Source organism: Postia placenta, assembly GCF_002117355.1.
Source record: "Postia placenta MAD-698-R-SB12 unplaced genomic scaffold POSPLAscaffold_1, whole genome shotgun sequence".
NCBI lineage: Eukaryota > Fungi > Basidiomycota > Agaricomycetes > Polyporales > Adustoporiaceae > Rhodonia > Rhodonia placenta.
The window spans coordinates 1,126,630-1,139,320 of NW_020169832.1; the positions used below are offsets into that span (position 1 = coordinate 1,126,630).

At 52.8% G+C, this 12,691-nt stretch overlaps 4 protein-coding genes across 4 annotated transcripts; 2 read left to right on the forward strand and 2 right to left on the reverse strand.

The window, feature by feature from the left end:
* Positions 1-330: 330 nt before the first annotated feature.
* POSPLADRAFT_1129859 (hypothetical protein) lies at positions 331-2,992 on the reverse strand (the record flags this gene model as incomplete). Its single annotated transcript, XM_024483889.1, has 8 exons — positions 331-384; positions 438-567; positions 621-713; positions 776-976; positions 1,037-1,692; positions 1,744-1,763; positions 1,842-2,276; positions 2,617-2,992. The coding sequence occupies 8 exons, from the start codon at positions 2,990-2,992 to the stop codon at positions 331-333; spliced, it is 1,965 nt and encodes a 654-aa protein (XP_024343965.1).
* Positions 2,993-3,362: 370 nt separating this feature from the next.
* POSPLADRAFT_1164453 (hypothetical protein) lies at positions 3,363-5,991 on the forward strand. Its single transcript, XM_024487826.1, has 11 exons — positions 3,363-3,594; positions 3,659-3,710; positions 3,781-3,811; positions 3,872-4,048; positions 4,102-4,132; positions 4,180-4,288; positions 4,351-4,592; positions 4,648-4,752; positions 4,811-4,962; positions 5,030-5,510; positions 5,568-5,991. Exons 1-11 carry the CDS (start codon positions 3,592-3,594, stop codon positions 5,718-5,720), a joined length of 1,536 nt encoding a protein of 511 aa, XP_024343966.1. The 5' UTR covers positions 3,363-3,591; the 3' UTR covers positions 5,721-5,991.
* Positions 5,992-6,546: 555 nt separating this feature from the next.
* On the reverse strand, positions 6,547-9,220 carry POSPLADRAFT_1130107 (hypothetical protein; the record flags this gene model as incomplete). The annotated part of the gene is made up of 9 exons (XM_024483916.1): positions 6,547-7,029; positions 7,087-7,327; positions 7,380-7,852; positions 7,905-8,050; positions 8,101-8,314; positions 8,364-8,503; positions 8,559-8,793; positions 8,843-9,004; positions 9,065-9,220. 9 exons carry the CDS (start codon positions 9,218-9,220, stop codon positions 6,547-6,549), a joined length of 2,250 nt encoding a protein of 749 aa, XP_024343967.1.
* Positions 9,221-11,244: 2,024 nt separating this feature from the next.
* POSPLADRAFT_1130196 (hypothetical protein) lies at positions 11,245-12,669 on the forward strand (the record flags this gene model as incomplete). Its single annotated transcript, XM_024483930.1, has 7 exons — positions 11,245-11,390; positions 11,449-11,571; positions 11,627-11,978; positions 12,034-12,105; positions 12,159-12,247; positions 12,306-12,519; positions 12,574-12,669. The coding sequence occupies 7 exons, from the start codon at positions 11,245-11,247 to the stop codon at positions 12,667-12,669; spliced, it is 1,092 nt and encodes a 363-aa protein (XP_024343968.1).
* Between the last annotated feature and the right edge of the window lie 22 nt (positions 12,670-12,691).

The following is a 12,691-nucleotide window of genomic DNA, read 5'->3' on the forward strand; positions in this document are numbered from 1 at the left end:
TATTGTTTACTATGATCCTTCCACTTCTGTATCCTCTCGATGCCCTTATCGTACTCCGCCACGAGGTCCATGATCCCTGGTGCCAACGGACTTACCTTCTGCAAGAGCGAGGCGGCGCCAGCATATAAATCCTGTCCAGCTTGGGAGAGGAAAGATGAACCTGAAGGCCCGGGTTTCGCTGGTACAACGGTGGTGACGGAATACGGTCCGTAACTTGGAACAGAGGATGCAACACTGTGACTCCGGATTCCAGGTTCAGCCTTCGCCCATTCCAAGATACTTTGTGTTCGGGTCAGCGTCCGACTACGACATTCTACCGATCAATTGCGCTCACCATTTCCGTATCTTGACGTTGCGAATAGTAAAGTGAGAGGCAATCACATCCTGGGGAGCAGCATAAGTCCCGCCGGCGTAGGATTCATCCAGGCAGCACGTACCGCCCATATTCCATCCTTGTGCTCGTCCTTCAACCATTCAACCATTCCCCATCGGACGGTTTGCATACTGATATTACGGTTGTAGTTGATACTAGCCTGGCTGCTTGGGTTGGCTTTGCCGTACCCAGGTCTGCGTCGCTGAATTGTCATTACTGGAATCACCGGCTCGCGGGGAACACTCACTCGTTAAAGTACGGCAATTCGACCAAAATCATGCTCTGAATAGATACCAAGACCTGCAACAATGTCGACTTGGGGGACCACTGTTCCTCCGGACTATATATCGCTTGTCAATTCCACTCAACAAAGTGAAGGGGGATTAAGGATGATGTACCCACGTTCCTGGCCATGTTCCCAACAACGACAGGCAGACCTTGCCGTTGTTGTACAGATTGGGGTTGAAGCGAACTTTCCCACCACCCGTAGTACGCAAATGCACGCGTGGTGGCTTGTGAGGATATTCGATCGGGAGGAAGCAATCAAATTCGAACAGGCCACCGGCATAAGGTGTCCCTTCTGGGCCAGCAATCATAATCTTTCTAGGTGGATTCAATCATACATCAGGTTCACTCGCTCCGGTTTTGACACAAAATGCATACATCACATCGTTGCGAACTTCGTCTACGCGCATCCAGACGCCCGGTGGCAGGCTGGTGGCAATAACAGCAAGCTCCTTGATCAGATGTAAACGATCCTTCGGGTTCCGCGTCGCAGATACAGTATGAGCGACTTCTTTGGCGAAGTTGAATGTCGGGTAGACGAGACCCTTTCCATCGGCAGAAGGCGCAAATAGTGCGACATGTGCAAATGCGAGACGATCGCATGCATCTGCGTATGTCTTCTCCAAAGCTATTGATGCATCAATGCCCTTGCCCTTCCTCGAAGACGGGCCAGGTGGTTCTGGAACATCAGCTTCGTGCAGCAGAGCTGACGGCTCCTTGCCCATGACTCGCATGGCACGCTCAATGTCATCTCGAGCTGCAATGATGTCGCCGCAGAGCGACGTCGCTTTGATCATGGTCTCGGCGACCTCATCTTCGTCGTTCTCGCTTTCGAACATGCTGGACGCTCCAGAGAGGAAGGTTTCGCACTGCTTGGTCAACTTAGCGAAGTGTGCGTAGAGCGGAGGTGCCCTGACGAGCTTCATTGGTTCACGTTCCCCTTCCTTTTCGGCCCAAGTAATATCACCGTTACGCCACATCCACTCCTCCAACCCGCAGCTCCTCGTCATTTCGTATCTTTGTCCTATGAGCACCTGGAGCGCGACCATGAGCGAGTCTAGCAACAAATATATCATTAGACGTACTTCAATGGTAAGCTCGCAGTCTGCCAATCGTCTCAGCAACCCAAGCATTGCATCGTATACATCACTACGTGCAGTCCAGTCCGTCACCGAGTCGTTACGCAGGAGGTTGCCAAGCAGATCAGGTAATTGGGATGCACAAAGGAGTGGCGCCATGCTTGCGTGTGGCAGCATATCATATACCTGCGCCGCGTCCGAATAAGGAGAGGGCAAGAATTCTGTAATGGTCGTCAGAGCACGGACAATTACTTCTTCCCAGTGCGACGCAAGCTGATCCGACACAGAGCCACTATCCACGGACTTAGTATTAGTGGCTCTCTTGCCGCGGCCACGACCGCGAGAGGGAGCCGAAGGGTATGCCATTGGGGTAGATGCATGTCCCATCGCATAACCTGTACCCCCGGGACCGACGCTGGCTGCAGTGGCGGACTTCCTTTTGGCTGCAGCATCCTTCGCCCGGGCATCCGATGTCGCACGTTCCTCCAGATATTGACGGTCAAACCCACCGAGAGCCTCGAAAAGTGCGATCGCGCGTACTTCAGCACAGCACGTGGCGACGGGGCAAGCACAACCTTTATCCCATCCTCTGCATTTAAGCGGACAAGAAACAGGCTTGAGGCAGCCTCGACAAAAATTCTTCTTGCAGGACTTGCAAGGAGCATGGAGCAAAGATAGGAGACTCGGTGGCGGGACTTGGTTTGTGTATGCCACCTGTAGCATCTAAGTTAGTCTACAAAGAATCGAATATTGCTCGCAAACAACACACAAAACCTCTGGAGGAGGGTATGTCCGCTCCGCAGGAGCAGGTTTTTCCGCCCGTGAATAATGTTTCGTCTTCACGCAGCCTACTCGTCGGGACATCAGAGCCTGACGTACTTCGGCCCTTGTCCTTGGATCTGGAGGACCCAGCATGAGATGCTGCTGCAGATGACTCGCCTTTGGAAGTATTTTTATCCAGCTCTTCCCACTCTTTTGCTAGGCGTCTGGCAAGTGCTTCATCGTCTTCATCGTCAATGGTGACTGCTTCCCGCTCGATCTTGCCGTCATTGCTGCCAGAAGCACTCGGCACATTGTTCCACTCATCCTGGAGTTGTCTTGCTAAAACCTCGCTTTCGTCTTGTGCTTGAATCTGGGCAAGGATCGCCTCCAGGGGCTCCTCCTCATCCGAAAGATCAATCACTTCCGTCCGAGACCGCTTTGCGCCGTTCGCGGGCGTCGCAGACATGGGAAGACGCCGTTTTCGGGTGGGCATGGCCGGTCGGGCAGTCAGCTCAGATTTGGGGATTGAATATCGCGTATAAACGCGTTAACGGAACGCCGACACGCCTTATGAAGGTAGTTGAGAGGAAGAAAGGAGGATATGTTATGACCGACCCCCTGACTCCGTCTGAGAATCCCATGCACATTCTCAGAACCTGCCACCAAGCTCTCAACCTGCAGCTTTCTCACTTAGCAGCTATGCACGTCTTTGTCTTGCTCAAGCATCCGAGCCAGCAAGGGATTACAGAGGTGCAGAGCGTTGCAGGAGATGATATTGACGACCGTGGGGGTTTCCGGGTCCTGTTTCAAGTTGGCCGTAGCCAGGCCGATTCTGGCGGCTGACTGCCATACGCAGTGACCTCCACACCTCAACCGATTCTGCTCCGTGAGCATTGACCTGCTCACGGCCACGTCTCGCTCTGAGCTCTAGTCGTCTCTGATACCTGATTCCCGACACTCGATTCTCAAATCTAGGGCAGCACGCACCGATTATCGCGAATAGCCCTGCTTCTCCGTGCATCTCGCGGTTCGAGCTTCGCGTCGTAAAGACTTTTCCATTACCCGTCGAGACATCCAATATACCTGCGCACAATGGTGAGTTCTTTTCCTTGGACAGCGTTGCTGCAAACACTCGACGATCATTGTCGCTCGTGTGTAGGATTCGCATCGTCAGGATCCGGAGGAGTTCTATGTCAAGCAGGACAGAATTGGTGCGTGTCTGCTCATGATCATATGTGGTGCATGTGTATTGATTGTGGTCTGTCCGACACGCTCCTGTAGGTAAAGGATCGTTCGGTGAAGTGTACAAGGGGTACGTCTTCCCCACTATGTTCCACGCGGGCTTCGTAGTGATACTGCATGACACCCTTAGATACGACAAGCGGACGCAGCGTACCGTAGCAATCAAGATCATTGATCTCGAAAGCGCTGAGGATGAGATCGAGGATATCCAGCAAGAAATCCAGATTTTGTCGCAATTAGACTCACCATATGTTACCAAATACCATGGCTCCTACTTGAAGGGATCTCACCTCTGGATCGTCATGGAGTGAGTGTGATAATCATACCCTATACGATCGACCTGATTAATGATCTACGTAGGTACTGTTCTGGTGGCTCGTGTTCAGACTTGGTGCGTACTCATAAACTGAGACTCCGCTCGCTAACGCGGTGTTATAGATGAAACCGGGCGTCTTCCGAGAAGAATACATTGCCATCATCGTCCGCGAGCTTCTGAAAGGACTTGAATACCTGCACACCGAGGGCAAGCTTCATCGGGACATCAAAGGTCCGCTGAATATTTCTTCGCATCGAGGATTCTCGTCTAATGTTCCCGCTACTCCCTCACAGCTGCCAACATCCTCCTCTCTGCCAATGGTGATGTTAAGTTGGCTGACTTCGGTGTCTCGGGCCAATTATCAGGTACTCTGTCAGCAAAGAAGAATACCTTCGTTGGTACACCGTACTGGATGTCGCCGGAGGTTATCAAGCAAAGCGGTTATGACCACAAGGCGGATATCTGGAGCTTAGGTATCACTGCGATCGAACTAGCCAAGGGAGAACCGCCATACGCAGAGCTACATCCAATGAAGGTAGGATTGCAATATAACGCGAAGGGCCCGTCTCAGCCTACTTGTCCAAAATTAGGTTCTGTTTTTGATACCCAAGAACCCTCCGCCGACGTTGGAGGGTCCCTTTTCGAAGTCTTTCCGGGAGTTCGTGGCATTTTGTCTCCAGCGCGATCCCAAAGATGTACGCTATCTTTACCCCTTCTAGCGCGCTTTCTGATCCGTGAGCTCGGGTTGTTCAGCGCCCCACAGCGCGCGATCTGCTGAAACACAAATTTGTCCGCTTGGCTAAGAAAACCAGCTATCTAACGGAGCTCATCGAGCGCCACGAGCGCTGGAAGGCCGAAGGCGGAGAAAGGGTGGAGGAGGAGGAAAGGAACCACGCGGAAGAGTCGTGCGTATCGCTCATAAGGCCGATGTCCCATGCATCATCTCACATGACTAAATCGACGCGTTGACAGTGCTAACAGCGATCCAGAAGACCTTTGGGACTTCGGGACCGTACGCCACGCCGCGACCGTCGGTAGGGCACAGCCCAACCCGATACAGGTATCCGGGCCGCCCTTGACATGGGAGAACAACGGTTCGATACGGTCAGATGAATCGTCAACGTCAGGATCCAGCTCTACCGTGACCGCCGGTCGCAGAGATCTATCTGCGTCCACACAGGCGACCTCTGTCAATCATAAAACAGAGCTCCCACCTTTGCCGCCTTCAGCGCCGCCGACGCCGAAGAAATTTGACCAGCAGGCTACAATACGAAATGGGACCGCCACGGGCGCAGCGCGCCAGCCGTCTGACGAATATGATGATGACTTCGACGACCCGGACGCCGATGGCTTCCCAGCGCCAGGCCAGCCGGGCAATCACATTGTCGCCGTGGACGACGAGTTGCCGGACACGACTATGCTTGACTCGGTAGTCCTTCCCGCAATTGCATCAGTGCGTGATCATCGCTGGTGGACGCTAATCGGACCCTGACTTTGATATTCAAAACAGCTGTTCCCGCGTGTTTCTACACAAGAAGCCCGAGTTGCTCTCAGCGCTCTCCAGCGAGCGTTCACTGAGGCCGAGCGCATCATTCCTGGAGTGACCATGGAGCTGATAAATGAAATTGTAGACTCAGTCGAGCATGTGGAAGACGAACGATGAGCTCCTGGCGAGTGTCACCGCTCAGCACATCGTCTATACCTCGCATTTATCACCGCCTTTCCGCATCTCTGCACTTTATCGGACAACCATCTTATGCAAGGTCTGAATACAACACATAGTCAGGCATCTGCTGGCCCTGCGTCTCATTGTATTATCAGAACTGCTTTTCTTGTGGTCCGTCTCATCGTAGCACGTCACTCCTATCGCACAATATACCATAACCGAAGTGGAAACGTACAAGTAATCCAATGCAACAGTGTATGATCATTCCGCCAGGGGGCTGGGGTTGTCCGGCTTCTGTACCCGTTTCTTCTTTCCACTCGTCGTGCCTTTCTTCTTCGCTCTAGTGACCTTAATGGGAGGTGGCGTGGCAGGGCGTGGAATTTCGTCCTCAACCTCATACTGCGGAAAGAACGATGGCGGCGGTGCCGGCTGGGGAGTGTCCCGCAAGAGGCTAGAGGTTGGCGTTTCTGGCCGGGAGGATGTTGTCACCGGCATGGCTACGTCAGGCATCTCGCCCGTCTTGTCAATTACAAAAGCTCGCATTGGATTTGGTGACGGCGAGCGGCGCAGACTAGCAAGACGTGGATTCTCCGCTGAATCTCCGCATCAGTACCTGAGCATCGCCTTGGAGAGACTGAACTTACACTGAGAAGGTGGAGGGAGGTCATCCAGCTTGACGACTGGAATAGAATCTACGTCATCGATGTTGTGTTTCTTTGACGTTGGCCGGTCGTCAATGATATAGTAGGGGTCATCTCGGATGCGTTCCAACCGCTCCGCCTTGCGCTAGAGATAGACAGGTTAGTCGCGTCAGGACAATCATTCAACCGTGACGTCGTACCCGCTCTCGTTCTGCTCGCTCTTCCTCCGTCTCGGCTGGTGCAATCAGCGTGTTCTCATCGTCATCATCTCGGTGTGCCTTTTTGCGACCTTTACTCTTGACCGCCCCCGTATCTTTCTCTTTGCCTTTCTTGCTCTTTTTCTTTTTCTTGAGTTCGGCTACTTCGTCACCGTCCACCTGGACGGCCTCGGTCATCTCTTTCGGGGGTGGTACGATCCAGGAGTCGAGGTCTAAACCGTCCGGTATCGGAACCCTTGCTTGTGCCGTTAACGCCACAGCATTGAGTTCAAACGCAGCATATAGCGGCCGGATGAGGAATAGACTCTTGGGGTAGTGCGGCTCCCCAGAGGCGGTGTCAAGGGCTGTGAAACTTGATTCGCCGAAAGAGAGGACATGTTCCGTCTTCGGCCGATACGCATCGATGTCCGCACGAATGAATCTAAACAGATTGAGCATTTCCGCAGCCTAGGGAAACAGCAACAATCAGACGCTAGGCGGGATGGGGAACGAAAATTCAAATACCCGTTCTTGCACTTCAGTATCAACGTGCGTAACGAAATCGCCGAGCCGGTCCAGCACCATGTCAACGATGTCTCTGACCTTAGGAAGGTCGTCGCTGTCCCATCTGTCGGCCTGGTCAGCTGCCCAATGCCCAAAGACCTTCATGGCAGCTTGAAGGTAGACCGCCATTGTGTCCGACTGAAGTACGACTATTCCGGGCTGGAGGAGATAGGTTAATAACTTCTGCGGTTCAGCAAGTTCTCTATGAGTAGATTAGTACTGCCGAGAGTCTGTGGAAGTACGTCACAACATACCCGCAGTATTCACCACAGATCCACGCTGCGGCCCAGAGCGCTTCAGCACAACTTCCCTCTTCCGCCGCATTTGTCAAGAAGGAATCATCCGTTAACAATTTGACCATGAGCTGGACAGCATATCGCCGCGCTGCTCGCACCCTACCCACTATGTCTATTAGTTGGTCGCGGATTTGCAGCCCGACATTCGCGCCCGCAACATATGCAAGGTCGACGAGGACGGAGAGATACCAATCGAAATCAACAACGTTGTCATATGTGTCTTGCGAACCGAGGGCTAAAATCCTCTGCGCAAGCGTGATACGATAGGCAGGCGACTGCGAGGGAGCATTGGACGCCTTTGGAGCCGCATTCGCCGCCGCAGATCCGTATTGCGACAGTGACTGAATAGCGGATGGAAGAACAGCGGACTCTGATCGGACAAGATGGGATAGCAACTGCTGCACAATGGGCTGCAAGTTGTGTCTGCTGACCTGCCAACGAGGTGTTAAACCTACATTGAACGAGGACGATATTACCACCGACCATTGCTGACAAGAGGTCGAGCGCTCTCATGCGAATGCTGACATCCTGGTCATCCACGCTGGATACGATCATGTCCTGATACTCCGCCACTAGCTCAGGGTGTGTGGGAACGATCTTGACCATTGCAAGAAGGGCAATGTACTTTACTGTGATACCTTCAGTCGGCGTGGAAGACGGAGAATTCCCTACCACTCACAGTTCTGGTCCGGATCTTGTAAGAACGTTGCTAGCTTCGTGACGCATGTCCTGGCTAGCGAGTTTCCGGAGGGACCTTGAAGCATGCCACTGATGATGCATGTGTGCACGCATTCGTAAAGAAGCGAGATTGCAGGAGTGGTCGAAATCAGATCCGTAATCGGCGGTTGCAATTTCCTGACCAGCCGCAGTTCATGCGGACACAGAGTTCCGAACTACCGCTGTGGTCAGAGAGCGTGGTGCACAAAAGATGGAATATCATACCAGCTTGATGATTTTGATCAACATCCAATTATTTGATGAAGTTGTCATCAGGTGGAACAGCTGCGGCGCCAGAGCAAGGTAGTCCCTTGGGTTGCGATGTACGAGCTCACAGAGAACATTCACCGTTGCGGCGACGACACCTAGTATTTGTTTATGTCAATTTCTGGTCTATTGTGACACAGTTTGGCCATGTACCAGCATCAGCATCGTTCAGCTTCTCCTTCAACCTGGTTATGCCGTATGGAATGACCTCTGGATACTTGACGAAAACCTTGTACAACGCTATAACAGCGCGTTTCCTGACAACTGCGCGAGAATGATTGAGCATAGCGATCAGATCGTGTGATATGTCTCGTGCGAGATCCGGTGTGACAATATGCGAAAGACCGTTTAGCGTCACTGCAATGTCTTCCGGCTTCGAGCCCAAATCCTAGTATAATGGATTAGGACCAAGCAGTCATCATTCTCTGACGACCTACCTTCTTCAGAAGATTTGTCGTTAGCATGAGCACATCTGTGTCTTGTTGGAATGACTGAATAGCCGCAAGGTACCCAACACTCTTCAAGTGTAAGCGGGGCGACGACATCACCTCTACGACATGGAACGACACCCAGCTCATGTCGTACCCCATCATATCTAGCTGCTCCAACCAGGTCAGACTGTTCACTGCAGATGTCACTGAGGAGTATAATAGACTGACATATGTGAGTTTCAGCACAGCGGCCGCCTTTAGCTCCATGTCTTTGCTCTTGACTTCCTGCCTTATCTCGGCAATAGCCTGCGAGATGAATTTGCTCTCATCCTTCTTGTTTGCTCGCAACCCGCGAATGAGATCCTGCAATGTCCGCTCCCACATGCTGAGCAGCGCTCTTCGGGACTAGAGACCGGAGACAAGTGAGAGCCAAGCGTCTCTTGTACTTTGAGCGCTTGAGGAAGATAGCCGCTATGCTCTACCAGAGATCCTGCAGACTAGAGCTGACCGCGGCAAGGAGTGTCAAACAGTGCGAATATTGAGCACTGAGCATAGGGAGTATGAAGCCAATGTCATGAGGTCGCTCTCGAAATCCGGCGCTGGGTTCGTAGCACGTACCTAGAGCACAATAGGCCGCTATTTCTCCGTGCCCGTGAATGCTGAAACCCAACGTAGAATGGGTGCAAGGATGAGGTGTTCAGAGTACTCTGTGAGACGCAGTCCCGTACTCAGTACCCCGATGCATTAAAGATCACGTGCGCGTGTAGCACACTCGGCGCTAAATGCACACAGCTTTGAATTCGACGACTGCCAAGTACTTGAGATTCTTCATCGACGTTGCATGGATCCTCCAGTTCAAACCCCTTCTCTGGATTACTCATGCTTCAGGAACGACATATACTCATTAGACCTGTGCTCGTTGGATCCCATATCGTCTCGCTATCGAGTTCATGGGTCGTCCGTTGGGCAACATCGCTCGCTCTATCGGCAAGTGTTCTCAGCGCTACGCGGCAGCTGTCTGGCGACTTCTATCCCACACGACCTTAGAACTGCATAGCAGGCGAGTGTATAGAGAGTTTTCTGCGCTACTCGTGTTCAACAACTGTACGACCATCGCAGACGTCTATGACACTGCAAGAACCTTCAGACAAGCTAATGTCCAACCAGAAGCCCTGTGTCAATACATCGTCGGAGGAGATTGCTACAGATAACAAGGCGGAGATCATCCTAGTTGAGCGTTCATGAGTAGTCACGAACGCTCAAGCTACTCATGAACGCTTGACCGTGCATTTGCCGCGCAAATCAAAAAATTTCAACACACCGAGGCATGTACAGCAGTCCGTGCGACGCCGCATGGCGTCATCTTAGGGCGAGGTGTCTGCCTTCGATCTCTTATCTGTATGAGCCTGGTTGTCGCACATCGAGAATTCTCGCCGCAGTGCGTTTGACATTAGCTATGGTGTTTCCCTGCTTGATGCCGAATCTCTAGCCTGTGATTGCTGTTGTGCGGAGCGCTGAGTGCACCGGTGTACAAACGTCGGCGAAGATTTCAGTGTGGTATGCAGAGCAAGTGTCTTAGTGAGGACCGCGGCTCTAGCCCGCTGGAGCAAGCAAGCGCTTGATTGCCATATCATGATCTAGTTGAAGTAAGCGCCGTGGCGATGGAATCGCAATGTTTCATGCTGCCCATGGAAGCAGGCAGAGAACGGACATCGGGATCCGACGGTGGCGTCTGTGCTATATTTCAGGCTACGCAATTGAAGTATTGGGCCTCTCCGCTCGGGTTAGTGGGGTCAGCTGTCCATCAGTTCGGCCGTGGCTATGTCAAATAGGCACTTGAACGCACACAGGAGGTAAGCGCTTCTGGCAATGAATGGGCTTGCCGTGATAGGCGGAGCTGGCAAGCTCATTCCTGTTGCCAGGTTATGATGTCCGACGACTTCAGTTTAGAGCAGCCTGCAGGCTTGCACATTGCCGGGGTAGGTCAAAACCTTGATGTGCAAATGGCTACTCATTCCCTGCTTCGTGATCAAGGCCTTTTCATGACGCCTACAGGGCCGTCTACACGTGGACCCGGTAACTTGTGAGTGATCGACACTGCCCCAGACACGCGTCACACTACCACGTTTTCGGTAACGGTACGAGAACTCAGGCACCCTCTGCGGCCCGCTAGTAGGAACCTTCAAGTGGCGACAATCACGACTCCATGCCGTTAACCGGAGATCCAGCAGGCAAGATTGTATCCAATTGCCTCCTTCAGGGTTAGTGCGCCAGGTCCATTCCGTAGGGACCGAAATTCACCGGCAGACGACTAGGCTAGGCTTGTCTCGGGGTTAGCTCCCGGAAAGAATATAAAGCAGAGAGCGTATTCTTGCAGCTCAAACGCCATATCGGTACCGCGTCTCAGAATGCCTGGTCTCACTGCAACGGCCCCCTTTCCTGACGATGTTCCCGTCGCCCCTCTGGTAGTCATCGATTACCAGCTCCTGCTGCAAGGCGACAAGACCGAAATCGGCAAGTTATGGAGAGCGGGTACCGAGCTGGGATTCTGGTAGTGAGCAGCGACCACGCCACATACATGTCTTCACGTTTAATTAACAATCTCGATACAGCCTGAAGAATCATGGCGTCGAGGGGGAGGTCAATCGCATGTTTGACCTTGGTGCAGACTCCCTCGATCTGCCGGTGGAAGAACTGATGAAATTCGAGCAAGGAGACAACGGGGACTCCTTCGGGTAGGACAGGTGCCTCATCATACTTTTACTGTATACTCATGCGCGGCTGTACTAGGTACAAGGCTCGGGGTACCATTCAGACGGACGCCAATGGCACGCGGGATAATGTGGAGTTCCTAAATATTGCACAGGATGATGCGTTGTCGTGGCCACGGCCGACACATCGAACCTACCCCTCAACAGTAAACACGCATATGAAGGACACCGTCATTCCATTTGTCCGCAAGTCCATGGACGTCAACTACACTATTCTCGCCATTTTCGAGCGGCAGCTAGGCTTGCCAAGGGGCGCCCTGGCAAGCCTGCATTCTACAGAAGAGCCATGCGGCAGTGAGGCTCGCTGCATCAAGACGCCGCCCAACCAGTCGTCTACGGGCGTCGGCGCCCACACTGACTTCGGCACCCTTGTAAGACATCTTTCAGTTGTCGGTGACAACCTCAATGACGTCTCCGTATCTCTAGACGTTCCTCCACAACCGTTTAGGCGGACTACAGGTCATGCCATCAGGTACACAGAAGTGGCTATACATCAAGGTGAGCTCCACATCCATACTAATCATAGGTAACGATTTGACGGTTCCGGCCAGCCTCTTTTCGGCCACGCTGTCTGCAACGTGGGTGACGCCTTGTCAATTTTCAGCGGAGGGATTCTGCGATCAAACGTACATCGCGTGATGTAAGCCGGCTCCGAGGATTCGTCGCCCATTTAGAGCTAATGGTGTTTATCTGCGCAGGCCTCCGCCGGGCGCGCAGGCGCAGTTCGAGAGATATTCAATTTCGTTCTTTACCCGTCCTCGAAATTCCGTCATCCTCCGTGCGCAGCGGGAGCACAGTGACATGGTCGCAAAGGCCGTTGCGAGCGCCCCCGATGGGGCATTTGAAACCGGCTCGACGTCTGCCGAATGGATTTCGAGGAGGATTAGAAAGCTCCGACTGAATAACAGGAAGGTAAGTCGGCTATGTGGCTTTGTCGACTGTATGTATGCTCAAACAGCCGTATAGGGTCCAGAGACGTGGTACGCCAGCATGGGAACAGAGCACGACGGTATCAAACGTCGAGCGGGCGCCGTGGCATTGGCACCGAGTCGGCCTGTGTAAGATTTAGCATTGCGTAGGGAGT

Bases quoted from the DNA above. Each gene is read 5' to 3' on its own strand.
- POSPLADRAFT_1164453 (XM_024487826.1), top strand. The intron at 3,812-3,871 runs GTACGTCTTCCC...TGACACCCTTAG, and splicing joins TTCGGTGAAGTGTACAAGGG to ATACGACAAGCGGACGCAGC. The intron at 4,133-4,179 runs GTGCGTACTCAT...GCGGTGTTATAG, and splicing joins GTGGCTCGTGTTCAGACTTG to ATGAAACCGGGCGTCTTCCG.